The 13763-nt window shown below is 35.7% G+C and overlaps 1 protein-coding gene across 9 annotated transcripts in view; it reads left to right on the plus strand.

Annotated features, from left to right (window-relative positions):
- Positions 1-13763, plus strand: part of KIAA0586 (KIAA0586 ortholog) — a 125775-nt gene that overhangs the window by 19640 nt on the left and 92372 nt on the right. For 7 of the 9 annotated variants that reach the window (XM_032622263.1, XM_032622266.1, XM_032622264.1 and 4 more), the window contains 7 exons: positions 574-644; positions 2368-2437; positions 3370-3439; positions 8596-8770; positions 9507-9728; positions 12069-12222; positions 13470-13637. In XM_032622263.1, the coding sequence (XP_032478154.1) occupies positions 574-644; positions 2368-2437; positions 3370-3439; positions 8596-8770; positions 9507-9728; positions 12069-12222; positions 13470-13637 (930 nt within the window). The remainder of the gene's footprint in view (positions 1-573; positions 645-2367; positions 2438-3369; positions 3440-8595; positions 8771-9506; positions 9729-12068; positions 12223-13469; positions 13638-13763) is intronic. The other 2 variants (XM_032622270.1, XM_032622271.1) reach the window with 2 other exon arrangements.

The following is a 13763-nucleotide window of genomic DNA, read 5'->3' on the forward strand; positions in this document are numbered from 1 at the left end:
GTAGTGCTGGCTTTTTACCTTCTGTTTGGATAGTAGAAAAGCACAATTTCTGCATTTTGATGGCTTCCATGTCCCAATTCACTTGTCTGGAGCTCCCTGAAAGTGAAGATAGCATACGTTTTACCCACTTCACTGGTAATTAAATTAATGAATATAAGCGCAAAAAACAAAAGAATAAATAAAGCAGCTTTTATAGTGCTGCTTTTGAGGGGTACAGCATAACATAGGCCTGCTGTTAAATCAGGCTTTTATATCATGCACATGTTTTATTCCTGACAAATGATTGTACCCATAGTTTGTCCAAATCCAATAGTGTAATGATATATTTTATAACATTTTATACTTATCTCATTAGATTGTCAGTTCTGAGCCCTTATTTTCCAAAATATCAGATGTAAAAACCTTCATCAGGATATATTTAAGTACATTTTAAGATTTTTGCATGAAGAGTGGCTTCCAATTTAATTAATTGCATTAATATGGAGTTTATAGTTCTTGAATTATGTTTGTACAGTTTCAAAAGGTAACATTCTGATTTAAAAATCACTAAAATTGATTCCTTAATTTTGTTAGGTTCATCAGACTTAACTTCTGCCAGAAATTATCAACAGCCTCCATTAGAAAATCCCACTGTGTCAGAAAGTGTAAGCAAAAGAATTCTTAATTATGCTCATGTTAAAATTTTAAGTATTGGCAAATAATGGTTTTTAAAATTTTGTTGGACTAGCAACAGACCTTGTTTTTATTTAAATTTCATTTACCAAAGAAATGTTTTTACAAACTGTAAGGTAAAGGTAAAGCAGCCGTAACAACATAATAAAAAAAAGTGAGGTGTGAATTACATATCATTCAAACTATGCTGAAGCCTTTTGTGTACTCTTTTTTCTTTTTTTTTTTCTTTTTTTTTTTGCGGTACGCGGGCCTCTCACCGCCGCGGCCTCTTCTGCCGTGGAGCACAGGCTCCGGACGCGCAGGCTCAGCGGCCATGGCTCACAGGCCCAGCCGCTCCGCGGCATGTGGGATCTTCCCGGACCGGGGCACGAACCTGTGTCCCCTGCATCAGCAGGCGGACTCTCAACCACTGAGCCACCAGGGAAGCCCTTTCCTAGGAACTTTTAATAATGGGTTCACAGAATTTAAGTGTATGTATGTACCAAAGTTTATTTGTTCATATTCCTGTCATTTGACATTAAGGTTTTTTCCCCCTTGTTTTTTATAATATAAACAACCAGGTGATGAACAGTCTGGTATATATCCTAACTCATTTCCTTGTATTAATTTCTAGGTGTAAAATTATTAGATAAAAGATTATGCATGTTTTTTTGCAATGTTTCTAAATTGCCTCCAGAAATACTATATCAATATATATTCTCCAGCAAGGTCATGAGTAAGAGTTAGTGGAGTTATTTCCCCCCGTCTTTATTTATACGAAGCATTAAAATTAAACCAAAAAAACCCCTGCCATTTTGATAGGTGAAAAAGGCATCTCATTGTTTTATTTTCTATTTCTTTTATTATTAGTGGAGGGGAAATTTTTTTCATTTATATTGCCACCTGTATTTACTCTTTTGTGAATTACATATTTATGTGCTGTGCTTTTTCTAAGGGATTTGTGGGAGTTCTTTACATTAATTTCCCAGATACATTCTACTGTATTGTTAGCCTCATTGGCTATTTTTAGGAAGTTAACACCTGTTATCAGCAGATAGCTTGGATCAGTTTTCTTTTATGATTTTCTCTTTTCCCTTTAATGATTTAGCAGGGAAAAAAATGTGTGTGTAAGGAAGATGAAGCAATGTTGACTGAACCTAGTACTTAAAAAGTCATGGTGTCTTAGCACTGAATAGAATCTTAGAAACGAAGTCTAGGGTTACACATGTGAGCAGAAAGCTATTTGCCAGTAGGTGTCACTTATATAGTGAAGTCTTCTGAGACCACATTATAACTTAGTGACAAAGAATACTGTGATTAATTTGTGATATTGTGCCATGCGTTGACCATCCTTACGAACTTCATTTGACTCACAGTGAATCACATTTTCACATTTAACTATAGCCACTGAGATGTTACATAAGTTGCTCTGCTGAGAGTACCAAGTCAGGATTTGAATCTGAACTTCAAGGTCACAGTTGCTTGCTTGTTCACTTACCCATTCGTTCACTTGATGACAGCTCATTACTCATTCAACAAATCTTTGAGTAGCTTCAAGGTACCTAAGCATTATGGTGGTGCTGGGAATTAAGCATAAAAAACACACAGTCCTGCCCTCCCAAGGCACAGTAGTCACATGGCTAGTAGGTGGTAATTGATAAATAATAAATCACAAAGTTTATTTAGCCTTTCATTTCTTCCTTTCATATCTTAAAGGATTTTTCTAAAGATGTTGCAGTGCAAGTGTTGCCTTTGGATAAAACAGAAGAGAACAACAGACAAAAAGGTAAAAGGATATATTTGATTTTTTTTGGTAAAACATACATAACATAAAATTTACCATTTTTACCATTTTTAAGTGTACAGTTCTGTAGCATTAGGTATATTCATATTGTGCAGCCATCACCACCGTCCATCTCCAGAACTTTTCATCTTCCCCAACTGAAACTCTGTACTCATCGAATACTAACTCTATTCCCCCTCCCACCATTCTACTTTCTGTCTCTATAAATTCCACTATACCTCATATATATGGAATCATACAGTTTTGTCCTTTGGTGACTGACTTATTTCACTTAGTATGTCTTCATGGTTCATTTATGTTGTAACATGTAAGAATTTCCTTGGTAAGGATAGAATTTTAGATTTTTAGACATTCATTGATTTTTCTTTTTAGATATTCACTAAACAGCCTTATAGTTTTTTCTTACTATTTTCATTTTTAATTAGTTTTTCCTTCCTAATTAAGCTACTAATGGAATCTCTAAAGTCCAGAAAAAGGTTTGTAATGGTAAGGGTACTTTTATTATTGCCAACGTATTGCATAGGTTTGGTATTTGATACCTGTTTATACATGCTGAATTCAAGTTTTGTTTAGTCTTTGGTAAGATAATAGATTAAAATATGCATTGAAAAAATTTATTTAATGACAGTTAAAAAGTAGTTGGTTTTATTTTCATCTAAGCAGTTTTATTGTTAGAGTTTGAACAAATGTCTCTAATTTGGCCCCAGGTGTTTTTACACAATTTTTTTCTACAGTCTAGGGTTATAACTATTATTACTCAGTCATTTAATTTGTTCCTTACCTTTTTAAATTGAAAGATCATATTGCTGAATCCCCAAACATTTTTTTTAGTTAAAAAAGTTTTTTGAGTAGCTTATCAAAATTTAATAAATTTTCAGGAATCTAAAGTATATTTTTGTGTTTTGATTTTGCAGCAAATGACATCTTTATTTCTCAGTACACTATGGGACAGAAAGATGCTCTAAGAGCAGTTTTAAAACAAAAGTAAGTTTCATTTACAGAAAATAGGTGGGCCATTTCTTGTGTTTCTATATGGTTCTCTAAAATCAGCTTTATTTATACTTTGCACCTAGGAAAAAGTATTTTTTTTTAAAGTGTGAAATATATATATGTGATAATATATATAAAGCATTTTTCATGGTGCTGGGCATGTGTAAAATACTCAGTGGCTGTTAACAATTATTATTATTATTATTGAAGATGTATTGTCCTAAGCATTTTATGTGCATTAACTCATTGAATTCTCTCAAAATCCAATGAAATAGATTCCATTACTATCCCAATTTTACAGAGTCCCCATTTTATAGATAAGGAAACTGAGGCAGAGAAGGATTGATTTTCCCAAAGTCATTTAGCAAGTATTCACTGGGCTGGGATTCAAACCCCGGTAGTCTGTCTTTAGAGTCCTCTCTTAGTCACCTCACTATACTGCTTATAGCAGTAGTCAAGTAGTTCCAAATATATAATACTTACTACTTACTATCAAAGGACATTTAGACTTTTTCTGGTTAAGATTTGAGAAAGGGACAAGCTTAGCGTCTGGATGGAGTGAAGGGGAATGTGGCTACTACTCTATTCAAATGCTTCCTCCCAACTTTATCTTTAATGCCAGTGAAATACAGAACCAACTCTGACAACAGCACCATGCTAAACATGAAAGAATATAACACTGGAGGAATTTTTTTTTTTTATCATTAGTGGCAGTGGAATGAGATACATATTCTTAGGCTAAATGCATTCTACTCCTAAACCAGAGCAGCCTGGGACGCCCCTTAGAAAATAGGAAAAATGTTTACTTACTTTTGAACTCTCATTTTATTCAAAAAGGAAATTTTAGATTACTTCTATAAGTGGAAAGTTGGTATTTCTAATAATACAATGAAAATAAGTATATAACTATTAAAATAAAGTTTATTCTTTTTCACCTATAGTTATCCATGGTATACATATTATACTCTGGGAAACACTAATGAAATAAATATTACCTCCAAACTACAAGGGTGTGATCTGAGCCAGCCAGAGTTTCACAACTGGTTGTTTTGCTTAATGGTGCTTTTCCTTTTTACATTTGATCAGCCTCCAGTTCCCAATATGTGATATGGTGGTTAGGAGGAGAATTTGGATGGTAAATTGCATTCTGGGATTTGTAAATACGTAAGAAAAGGCAAAAGTAAGGGCATGAGGGAGTAGTGCAGTCTCCCAAATTCTATACTTGAACTAAAAATTGCAGACTACATATGACTCATTTGGAGAGAAAGTGATTACCATTTCCATCCAGCTGACCCCAGGTGGAAGTGGCTGCTTGCAACTGTAATGGAGACATTATCAACTTGCCTTCAAGTCAGAACTCTCAGATCTGAGAGGGATAAGTTGTTTATATACAAGTGGACAGTGAGAGGTAACTGAACACTACTCCTCTTATCTGTTCACAGTAGATCTCTCCCCATTTCAGGATGGATGAACAGAATTTTTTTTAAAAAGCAAAAAACAAAAAAACTAGAAAGGGCCTCTGAGAAGGTCATTGCAATGTAGAGAATAATAATTGAGTCAGAAGTATAAAATGACTCTCATACTGGGTTAAGAGAGAGTTTGCTGTAGTCAGTGTCACTTGAATTTTTTTTTTTTTGAGAATGGTGGATGGAATTTGGCAAAGTGATTCTAAAATTTACTTGGAAGGACACACAAATTGAGAATATATACACATACTGTTAAGAATACATACATGTAGAATGCACACAGTTGAGAATAGCTAATTTTGGAGAAACAGAAATGGAATGATGGTAAATCTGCCCTATTTGCTACTATAATATGCTGTAAAGCTGTGATAAAAGGTAATCAGCTGGAGCCTTTGAGGAATGAAGAGTCTGTCCAGAGTGTCTAGAACAAGGGTAGAATGTCCTTACATGTGGCTGGAGAGGTAAGCAAGGGGTGAGGTTATAAACTACTTTAAAGAAGTTTGGACTTAAAGAGAAACAGCAAATCATTTAAAAGTTTTAAAGTATGATGTATTTTTCTTAAAAGGCTCACTCAGGTAGTTATGAAAAAATGGATTGGAAGAGGACTGGACTGGAGTCCAGGAAACCAGTTGACTATGAATTTTTCAGGAATCTTCTAAAGAGATGAATTAGATTGGTCCTGAGTACATTGGGGAGTGGTGGAATGTGAGGGTGGGAATCATGCTGGGCTGTAGAGGAGTACACAGGTTTGGAAGATGATCTGGAGATAGAATTGACAGGAATTGCTGCTTAGATGTGAGAGTGAGGAAGGAGCTAAGGATGGATCCTAGATTTTTAGCTTGTATAAATGCATAGTCAGTGGTAGTATTCATTAAGAAATGGAAGCCTTGGGGGAATAAATTTCATTTTAGACGTAAGCAGGGGTTTGAGGTACCTATGAGACATCCAGGTGAAAAATGTCTGATAGGAAATTGAATATAAAGGTCAAATTTACAAAAGGGGTCTAAGCTAGAAATCCATAAGTCATCTGTATGTAGATAGTAGTCTAAGCTCTGGAAGTGATTGAAGTGACTCGGCGGGAGTGTGAGAGTGAAAAGAGATGGCATAGGGTAGGGCTCTGAGAAAACCAAACCTTTAAGAGGTGTGCAAAGAAAGCAATGTGGCTTCTAAATTGTTACTCAGAAAGTTTATCCAGAGGTGTAAGAGAGTATGGTCTTAACAAAACCAAGGGAAATGAGGTTCTAAGTTTGATAGCTGCTCAGAGGTAAAGAAAGATAAGGACTGAAAAGTGTCCATTGAATTGAGCAAGGCGAGGTATTAATGGCCTTGGTAAGAGCAGTTTCAGTGTAGCATTGGGATAGATGCCAGATTCAGAGGATTTAGGAATAAAGAAAGTTCTAGAAAAAGACTAGAAGGAAACAGTTTCTTCTGAATGGGAGAGTTAGGTGCATTTTTTCTAGTTCTTTACACTTAGAAGCTCATTTGCTGCATTGAGCATTTATTAATTTGATAATTGGAAAAAATAAAATTTTAAAGCCTATAAAGAAGTTGATGTCTAGCCTTATAATATTATTTTTCTTGTTGGTCAATTTAATGTATTAAAGTAGAATGAAAGATCTTAAAGGGTAAATCACATTCAGACTTCAGACAGAAATTCTAAAAGATACAGATTATCTGAATTACATTTTCTTAGTACACCACTCAGTCAGCTAAATATATATTGAGCACCTACTATGTGCTCTTTCTTAGTTGCTGTTTGGTATAAAAGAAGTCCCCGGCCCCCCACCCCAGGTTGCTTAGAGCTTGGCTGGGGAGAGAATAGGTAGATATATGGAGGAATGCATGATAAGAGCTGTGAGAGGAAACATTCAATACATTGTTAAACTGTTCTGTACAGACATTTAAACCATAGGATGGCTGACTGTCAAGCCTCAGTTGTGTGGTATAGGAAGTAAATGCAAAAGTAATTAATGAATGGAAAGATCAAGAGGAAATGTTATGAGAGCAGGCTTATTGAAAAAGGTAAGGCTTTTGTTGTATCTTTAGAAGGATAGAGTAAGTTAGGTGAAGAAGGTTGAGAGAGTGAGAAAAAGCATGGAGTCAGCTGTGGGAGTGGCATGGCGTAGTCAGTGAGAGCAGTGTGACTCAGGAAGAGGTGGTTTTGGGAGGAAAAGTGCAGTATGTATAGGGCAGGGCCAGAGAATGGAGTGTGTGGAAGGCCAAACAGGAAAGTAGCCTATTCAGTTGCCTATAAGGAATGATTTTAGATTTTTGAATGGTGGGAAAATGTGTGTGGAAAGTTTTTAAGCAATTAGAAATGGGAAGAATGAAAAAGTTGGCCAGAGATGATGGTTTGTACTAGAGCAGAAGTCTGAAGGGAGAAGTGCTGTTTGAGAGAGAAAGCTTGGTGTTATGGGACGATCTCTGGGAACTGGTCCTAACTCAGCTGCTTACTAGTTCTGTGACGTGATCAAGTAAATCCCGTTACCTCTATGGACCTCAGTTTCTTGATGTGAAAATTAGGAAAGATGGGCTACTGGGTTCCCCCTACCTCCATAATTCCATGACACTAGTCCTGCAATTGTGATGAAATAATTGACAAAACCTGATGACTCAGTTGGGCATGAGAAGGTAAACGAGGATAGAGAAGTTAACTTCAAAATTTTGAGAATGAGAGAAAAATGATGCTCTTAATAGAAATGAGGCAACATCAGTGAGGAGTAAGTTTAAGAGCTCTGTGGCCTTCTTCAAAAATCAAAGGATGGGGCTCTTCCCTGGTGGCGCAGTGGTTGGGGGTCTGCCTGCCAATGTGGGGGACACGGGTTCGTGCCCCGGTCCGTGAAGATCCCACATGCTGCGGAGCGGCTGGGCCCGTGAGCCATGGCCGCTGAGCCTGCGCGTCTGGAGCCTGTGCTCCACAACTGGAGAGGGCGCAACAGTGAGAGGCCTGCGTACCGCAAAAAAATAAAAAGAAAAATCAAAGGGTGGAAATTCAGCAGCTGGAGATGGAGCTCATTCCTGTTGATTTTACTTAGACTTACCTTAGGGAGTCTTCAGTTTTGTCAGTGTTTTCTTTCATTGATTTCTTTTAGGCCAAACACAGCACAAAATTCACCAGTCTTTTTTTTTTTTTTTTTTTTTAGGTGTTTAGTTAAATGCCTTACTGTGAATATGTATCTATTTTCTGGACTCATTTTTAATCCAGACTGCTTAGTAGTGTATTTTGTGCCCATTTTAATAAACTAGGTGACATTTATTAAATCTGAATGAGTTAGAATTTAAAAAATTATTTTCAGCAGTTTTAACGATCCCTCTTGGGTTGTCTTACTTTGGGAGTAAAACTTGATACCTAAATTCTTAGAGCCTTTTCTGCATGTTTTAAATTTGTACTTCTTGACTATAAATCATTGTAATTGTGCCCATGTCTTTTCCACATGCATAAGTCATATTTTCTGAAATATCAGTGCCTTCAAGGAATTACCTTTTTATTTCTTTAGTGTGTAGTGACCTGAGCCTTAATAGATTTCATTAACCAAATGACTGATAAGATGCTGATAGTGAAAAATAGGGATTTAACTTAAAAAATCAAGAAAACTCACCTGCAGCAGATTACCACTTGTAGGTATTTCTTCTAATGGTTCAGTAGAGGTTACTGAATAGATTTTATTCCTTTTTTATTTACAGAGCTCAAAGCATGCCTGTCTTTAAGGAGGTAAAGGTACAGCTTTTAGAAGATGCCAGCGCAGAAAAGGACCCTATTATTCAGGAGAATAGAACTTCACCCAGTGGAATTGATTCAGCTGCAACTGTGGCCGCAGCAACTGCTGCCGCCATTGCAACAGCAGCTCCACTGATAAAAGTATATCTGTTTCTTCCCAGATAGTCATTACTACTTTGTAAAATGTAAAAATGTCTATTAGAAACTGATTCTGTAATTGTTGTGTCCAGCCATTGGCTAGGGATATTGCTGTCTGTAGTTGTGAATTATTTCTCAGAAGTTGTGAGATTTACCTTTCATCCCTGTGTTAGTTCTAGAAAATCCTGGACTTTCTTAGTTCTAGCACTGAAAAATCTCATCTTGGGAACCCCTCAGTTCTGGGTACCTGGGATGTTTGGTCATCCTTATTTTAGAGCTAGAAGGGACCGTACAGACCATCTATGCCAAACCCCTCAGTTTGTAAATGGGAAAAATGAGAAACAGGTCAGAGTCAGCAATAAGGTCTTAGAGCCAATAGGGGGAGAGCCAAGACTGCTGACCTAACTCAGCCTCAGATTAGTGAAGTATCGAAAGCTACTTTGTTTTGCTATTTCCTTCTTTTTAATTTCCATTTAAGTATTTTTAATTTCCACTATTTAATTTCCACTTAAATAAAAAATGTGACAAATTTGTTATTTTTTATGAGAGAAAAGATCTACTTAAGGATAACTATCTTCTGCCTTTTATTTCTGTGATTCTAAAAATAAAGGCATAAAATCATCAGAAATTTAGAGGGCAAAAGCTCTGGTTTGATAATTTCTCAATACCAATCACTTTATATAATCTTTCTAGTAATTGAGCATATTTTTGATATCTTTGGATATTTTTACTGTTTTAGGTGCAGAGTGAGTTGGAATCAAAGGTCAATACTGTTACAGAATTACTCAATAAGTTACAGGAGACTGATAAACAGCTGCAACGCGTTACAGAGCAGCAGACAACCATTCAGAATAAACATGAGAAACTACACTGCCGTGATCATGGAAAGCAAATGAATGTGTTTATGGAGCAGTACATTAGGCATCTTGAAAAACTGCAGCAACAACAAATAGATATTCAGGTAATAAAGGGATTACACATTCCATGACCTTTTATCACGTGGATCTCTAAGCTAATATTCATTGATTATTGCAATAGCTCAGGAGATTGTAACAGTTTCAGTTCTTAAATAATGACTTGCTTTTGTTCAGAATTCTTTTCCTCTATGGGGTAACTCTGCATGTTCTAGTTCTAGCTCTGTGAGACCTCTCCTTGTAGTTGGCTTTTCCTTCTTTTGTGGTATTTCCGTTGACGGCGTTTTTAAAGGGCATTTATTGCGTTGCAGTTTTTTGTTTACATCAGTGTCTCTTAGCCTGGGAATGTGCATCAGACTCACTTGGAGAGCTTTATAAATATACACGTGCTTGTACCTCTCAGAAGGTCTGAGACAGCAGGTCTCAGATGGGGTCTGGGGATCCTTGAAAGCTCTCTAATGATTCTGTTGTACACCCTTGGATGAGAACCACCTAGTATACTTATTTGCTTCTACATTTACTTAATTAAAAAGAATGAACATTCTTATGCCTTTTGAATATGAGGCACTGGGCTATTATAAAAAGAAGAATTATCCTCACAGAGAGCTGATAGTATAGTTTCTTATTTATTTTGGAATTTCTAAGTCCTGGGATACTACCCAGCACTCAGGTACTCAGTATACTTTCTTTTTGAATGAGTGAATGACCAGCATCGTAAATGCATTGGTTTTTTTTAAAATAAATTTATTTATTTTATTTATTTAATTTTGGCTGTGTTGGGTTTTCGTTGCTGGGCGCGGGCTTTCTCTAGTTGAGGCGAGCTGGGGCTACTCTCCGTTGCGGTACACAGGCTTCTCATTGCAGTGGCTTCTCTTGTTGCGGAGCACAGGCTCTAGGCACGCGGGCTTCAGTAGTTGTGGCACGTGGGCTCAGTAGTTGTGGCACGCGGGCTCTAGAGCTCAGACTCAGTAGTTGTGGCGCATGGGCTTAGTTGCTCCATGGCATGTGGGATCTTCCCAGACCAGGGCTCAAACCCATGTCCCCTGCATTTGCAGGCGGATTCTTAACCACTATGCCACCAAGGAAGCCCTGCATTGGTTTTAATTTACTTTTTTTCCCTACTTAGTATGCAGTTTAAAAACTTTTAAAAATAAAATTAAAATATAACATTCAGAAGAATATATAAAAATAAGCTTATCATAGCTCAATATAAGATCACAGAGTGAACACTAATGTCCTATTATTTTCAAGACTTCCTAATAGAGCTTGTCTTGAAATTTTCATGGGATTAAGGTATTATTTTTATTGGAATGATTATGGGCATATAAAATAAAGTTTTAGTAAGTACTCCATACATTACTAAAATTGAGTGTGCAGCATGTCATCTGGAGAGGCTAGGGGTGGGCCTATCAGAGTGCTGGTCCCCAGTCTACAGGTAACTTTGCTTCTCTGAACCTTGATTTCTTTACCTAGAAAATATTTTTGGTTCAGGATAGAATGAGATGACACATTTGAAAAGTACACTGAGTTTTTTTAAGGTAGTTCTAGGTGCCTGCCATTCATTTATCCTTCCATAAATAAACGCATAATTTATTAACTTTCTGATTTTGGAAGAATGGAATCTTTGCTAATTCAGACATCTTATTTATAAAGCCTATAACTACAGAGAAAATTGAACTTTGAGTATTTTAGTAGTTCAGTTAAGGCTTAATGAAATGAAATTCTTTTTGAAGAGTGATCTCAACACACTTTTAAGAATTCTGTAAAACTATAAATCTTTTTGGTTTTTCTTTGCCTAGCATAAAACTCTTTTAAAATCAGTTTTATTAGTTAAGATACTTACACATTTCAGATGTTTTAATAGTGTTAAAACTGTGTTGTCACTATAGTTTCCATTTATACGTAACTGCATAAATTACTGCTGCTACTATGCGTGGCTACTATTTTATTTGAGTGCTTTCTGTCAATGGTTATTAAACCTTTAATTAAAATAAAATCTTACCATCCACGATATAAAAGATAAGATGTTTTGGTTTTAAATTCTCTGGTTTAAGTAGAGGTCTAGGGCTAGGGTCCCTTTTTCCTGGTCCTCTTCTACCCTGCTTCAGTGTCTCTTGAGCCATCTCTGAGGTGAAAAGGAAGAAACTGAGGTTTAGAATAAATTAAATGATCAGGGCCACACGGCAGAGCCAGACTTAACCCAAGTGCTATTATATGCTTCCAGTGGCATTGCTGTTGCAGTAGATAGTTGCATGTAATGTATGTATTTTCATTGTTTATTAAATCTAATAGATTGTTTTCAAGTCTTCTAATAAATTCAAGGTATTTTGTCATCTAACTCTTTCAAATGATATTTGAAATTAACAAAGTAATTTTATGTTTTCTAGACTCACTTCATTAGTGCTGCACTCAAGACTAGTAGTTTTCAGCCTGTTACTGTGCCCCCTTCTAGAGCAGTGGAAAAGTATTCTGTAAAACCAGACCATTTGAATTTTGGTAGCAGTAATCTATCTTCACATAACACCTTTGCTTCCAAACAAGGTAAAAATATGTAGTTTTCTATGAATAAAAAATGCCAGCTATGAATGTTCTTTGCAGTATATAAGCTGAAAACTTACTTACAAGGTTGTGAGAGACTCTTTGTTTTATAAAATTAGGTTTTTTTTTTTTTAGGTCAGGTAAGTTTTAGATTATTTTGAAACTTGTTCAGTCAAGTTATGGATCATGTTCTACTTAATGGTTTTAATTAATAACTTTCATAAATTGTCAGAAGCACTTCTATATAGATTTAGAAAAATTTTACTTATCTAGCGCCAAAAATGCTTGTCATCAATTCACCAACTTTCTGACAAACTGGATATTTACTGTTTTCTTGATTCTGTCAGGGGAGAAACCATCTGAGTACAATTAGAAACTATTTCTAAATATTTTCAAAGAGTTAGTAATGCAAGTCTCTTTTAGTGGAATTTTAAAAATCTCTTTATAAAAACAAAGGAATACATAGCTTATTTGTGTTAATCCTTTGGAATTTAAACTATATCAATAAATGTATCTCCAAATTATTGATATTTGAATAATGAACTAATGAAAATCAAGGGCCTATCCCTTTAATGATATACAGATCCATGTAGTACAATATTCCCGACATTTGATTTGTTAGAACATTGTTGGATCACAGACCTGTTAAAGGTTCCTTATACTTGCAAGGTGCTTTACGTTTCCCCCAAGTGAGTGGGTCTTACAAAACTTTTGTGAAGTGATGTGAGTCAGTTTTAAAGTTGTAAAGGGAGGAAGATGAAGCCCAGAAAGGTTATGACTGCCTGCTCAAGGTCACCTGGCTTGAGAGTGAAAGTATCAGGGCTACAGCTGGAAGTCAGGTTTCCACGCTCACCGTTTATTGTTGTCTAATGTATCTTGTACTTTAAAGTGGGATCTCTCTAGAACAAAGTATATAAAAATTTTAAGACTTGCTATACTTAGCACCAGATGGTCTTACCAGTTTTCATTGCCATGAGCAGTATCTGGCTATGCTATTTTTCACCACAACTTGAATAGCACTGAATATTGTCATATTTTTTCTTATTTATTAGGTATAAGTATAAAGTGTTTATAGTTTGTATTCTTCTGATTCTAGTGAGGATGAACTTATTTCTATATATTTGTTAATAATTTGAGTATCCTATATAATTTTTGTTTTATTTTTAAAATATGGGGAAGAGTAATATTACAATTTAAATGTTTTTTAAAAAGTAAGTTAAATTTATTATTTTCTTTATTTTCTATTGAAGCACCTTCAATAGAGGTTGAAGATACCAATTTTGATAAACAGAAATCTCCTTTGGAGACACCAGCACCTCGCAGATTTGCTCCTGTACCTGTTTCAAAGGATGATAAAATATCAAAGAGGGAAAATCCTACGGATAAAAAAGAAAATATGGAGATGTCACGTCATACAGGTAATAAAGCAATTATAATTAGCACCCACTACTTTTATTAGACCCATCTCAAATTAGGAACAGGTTTCCACACTCATGATTTATAATTCTCTAATGTGCCTTGTAGTAGCTGAAGTAGGCTCTCTA

Source organism: Phocoena sinus, chromosome 2 (assembly GCF_008692025.1).
Source record: "Phocoena sinus isolate mPhoSin1 chromosome 2, mPhoSin1.pri, whole genome shotgun sequence".
In the NCBI taxonomy this organism is placed as follows: Eukaryota; Metazoa; Chordata; class Mammalia; order Artiodactyla; family Phocoenidae; genus Phocoena; species Phocoena sinus.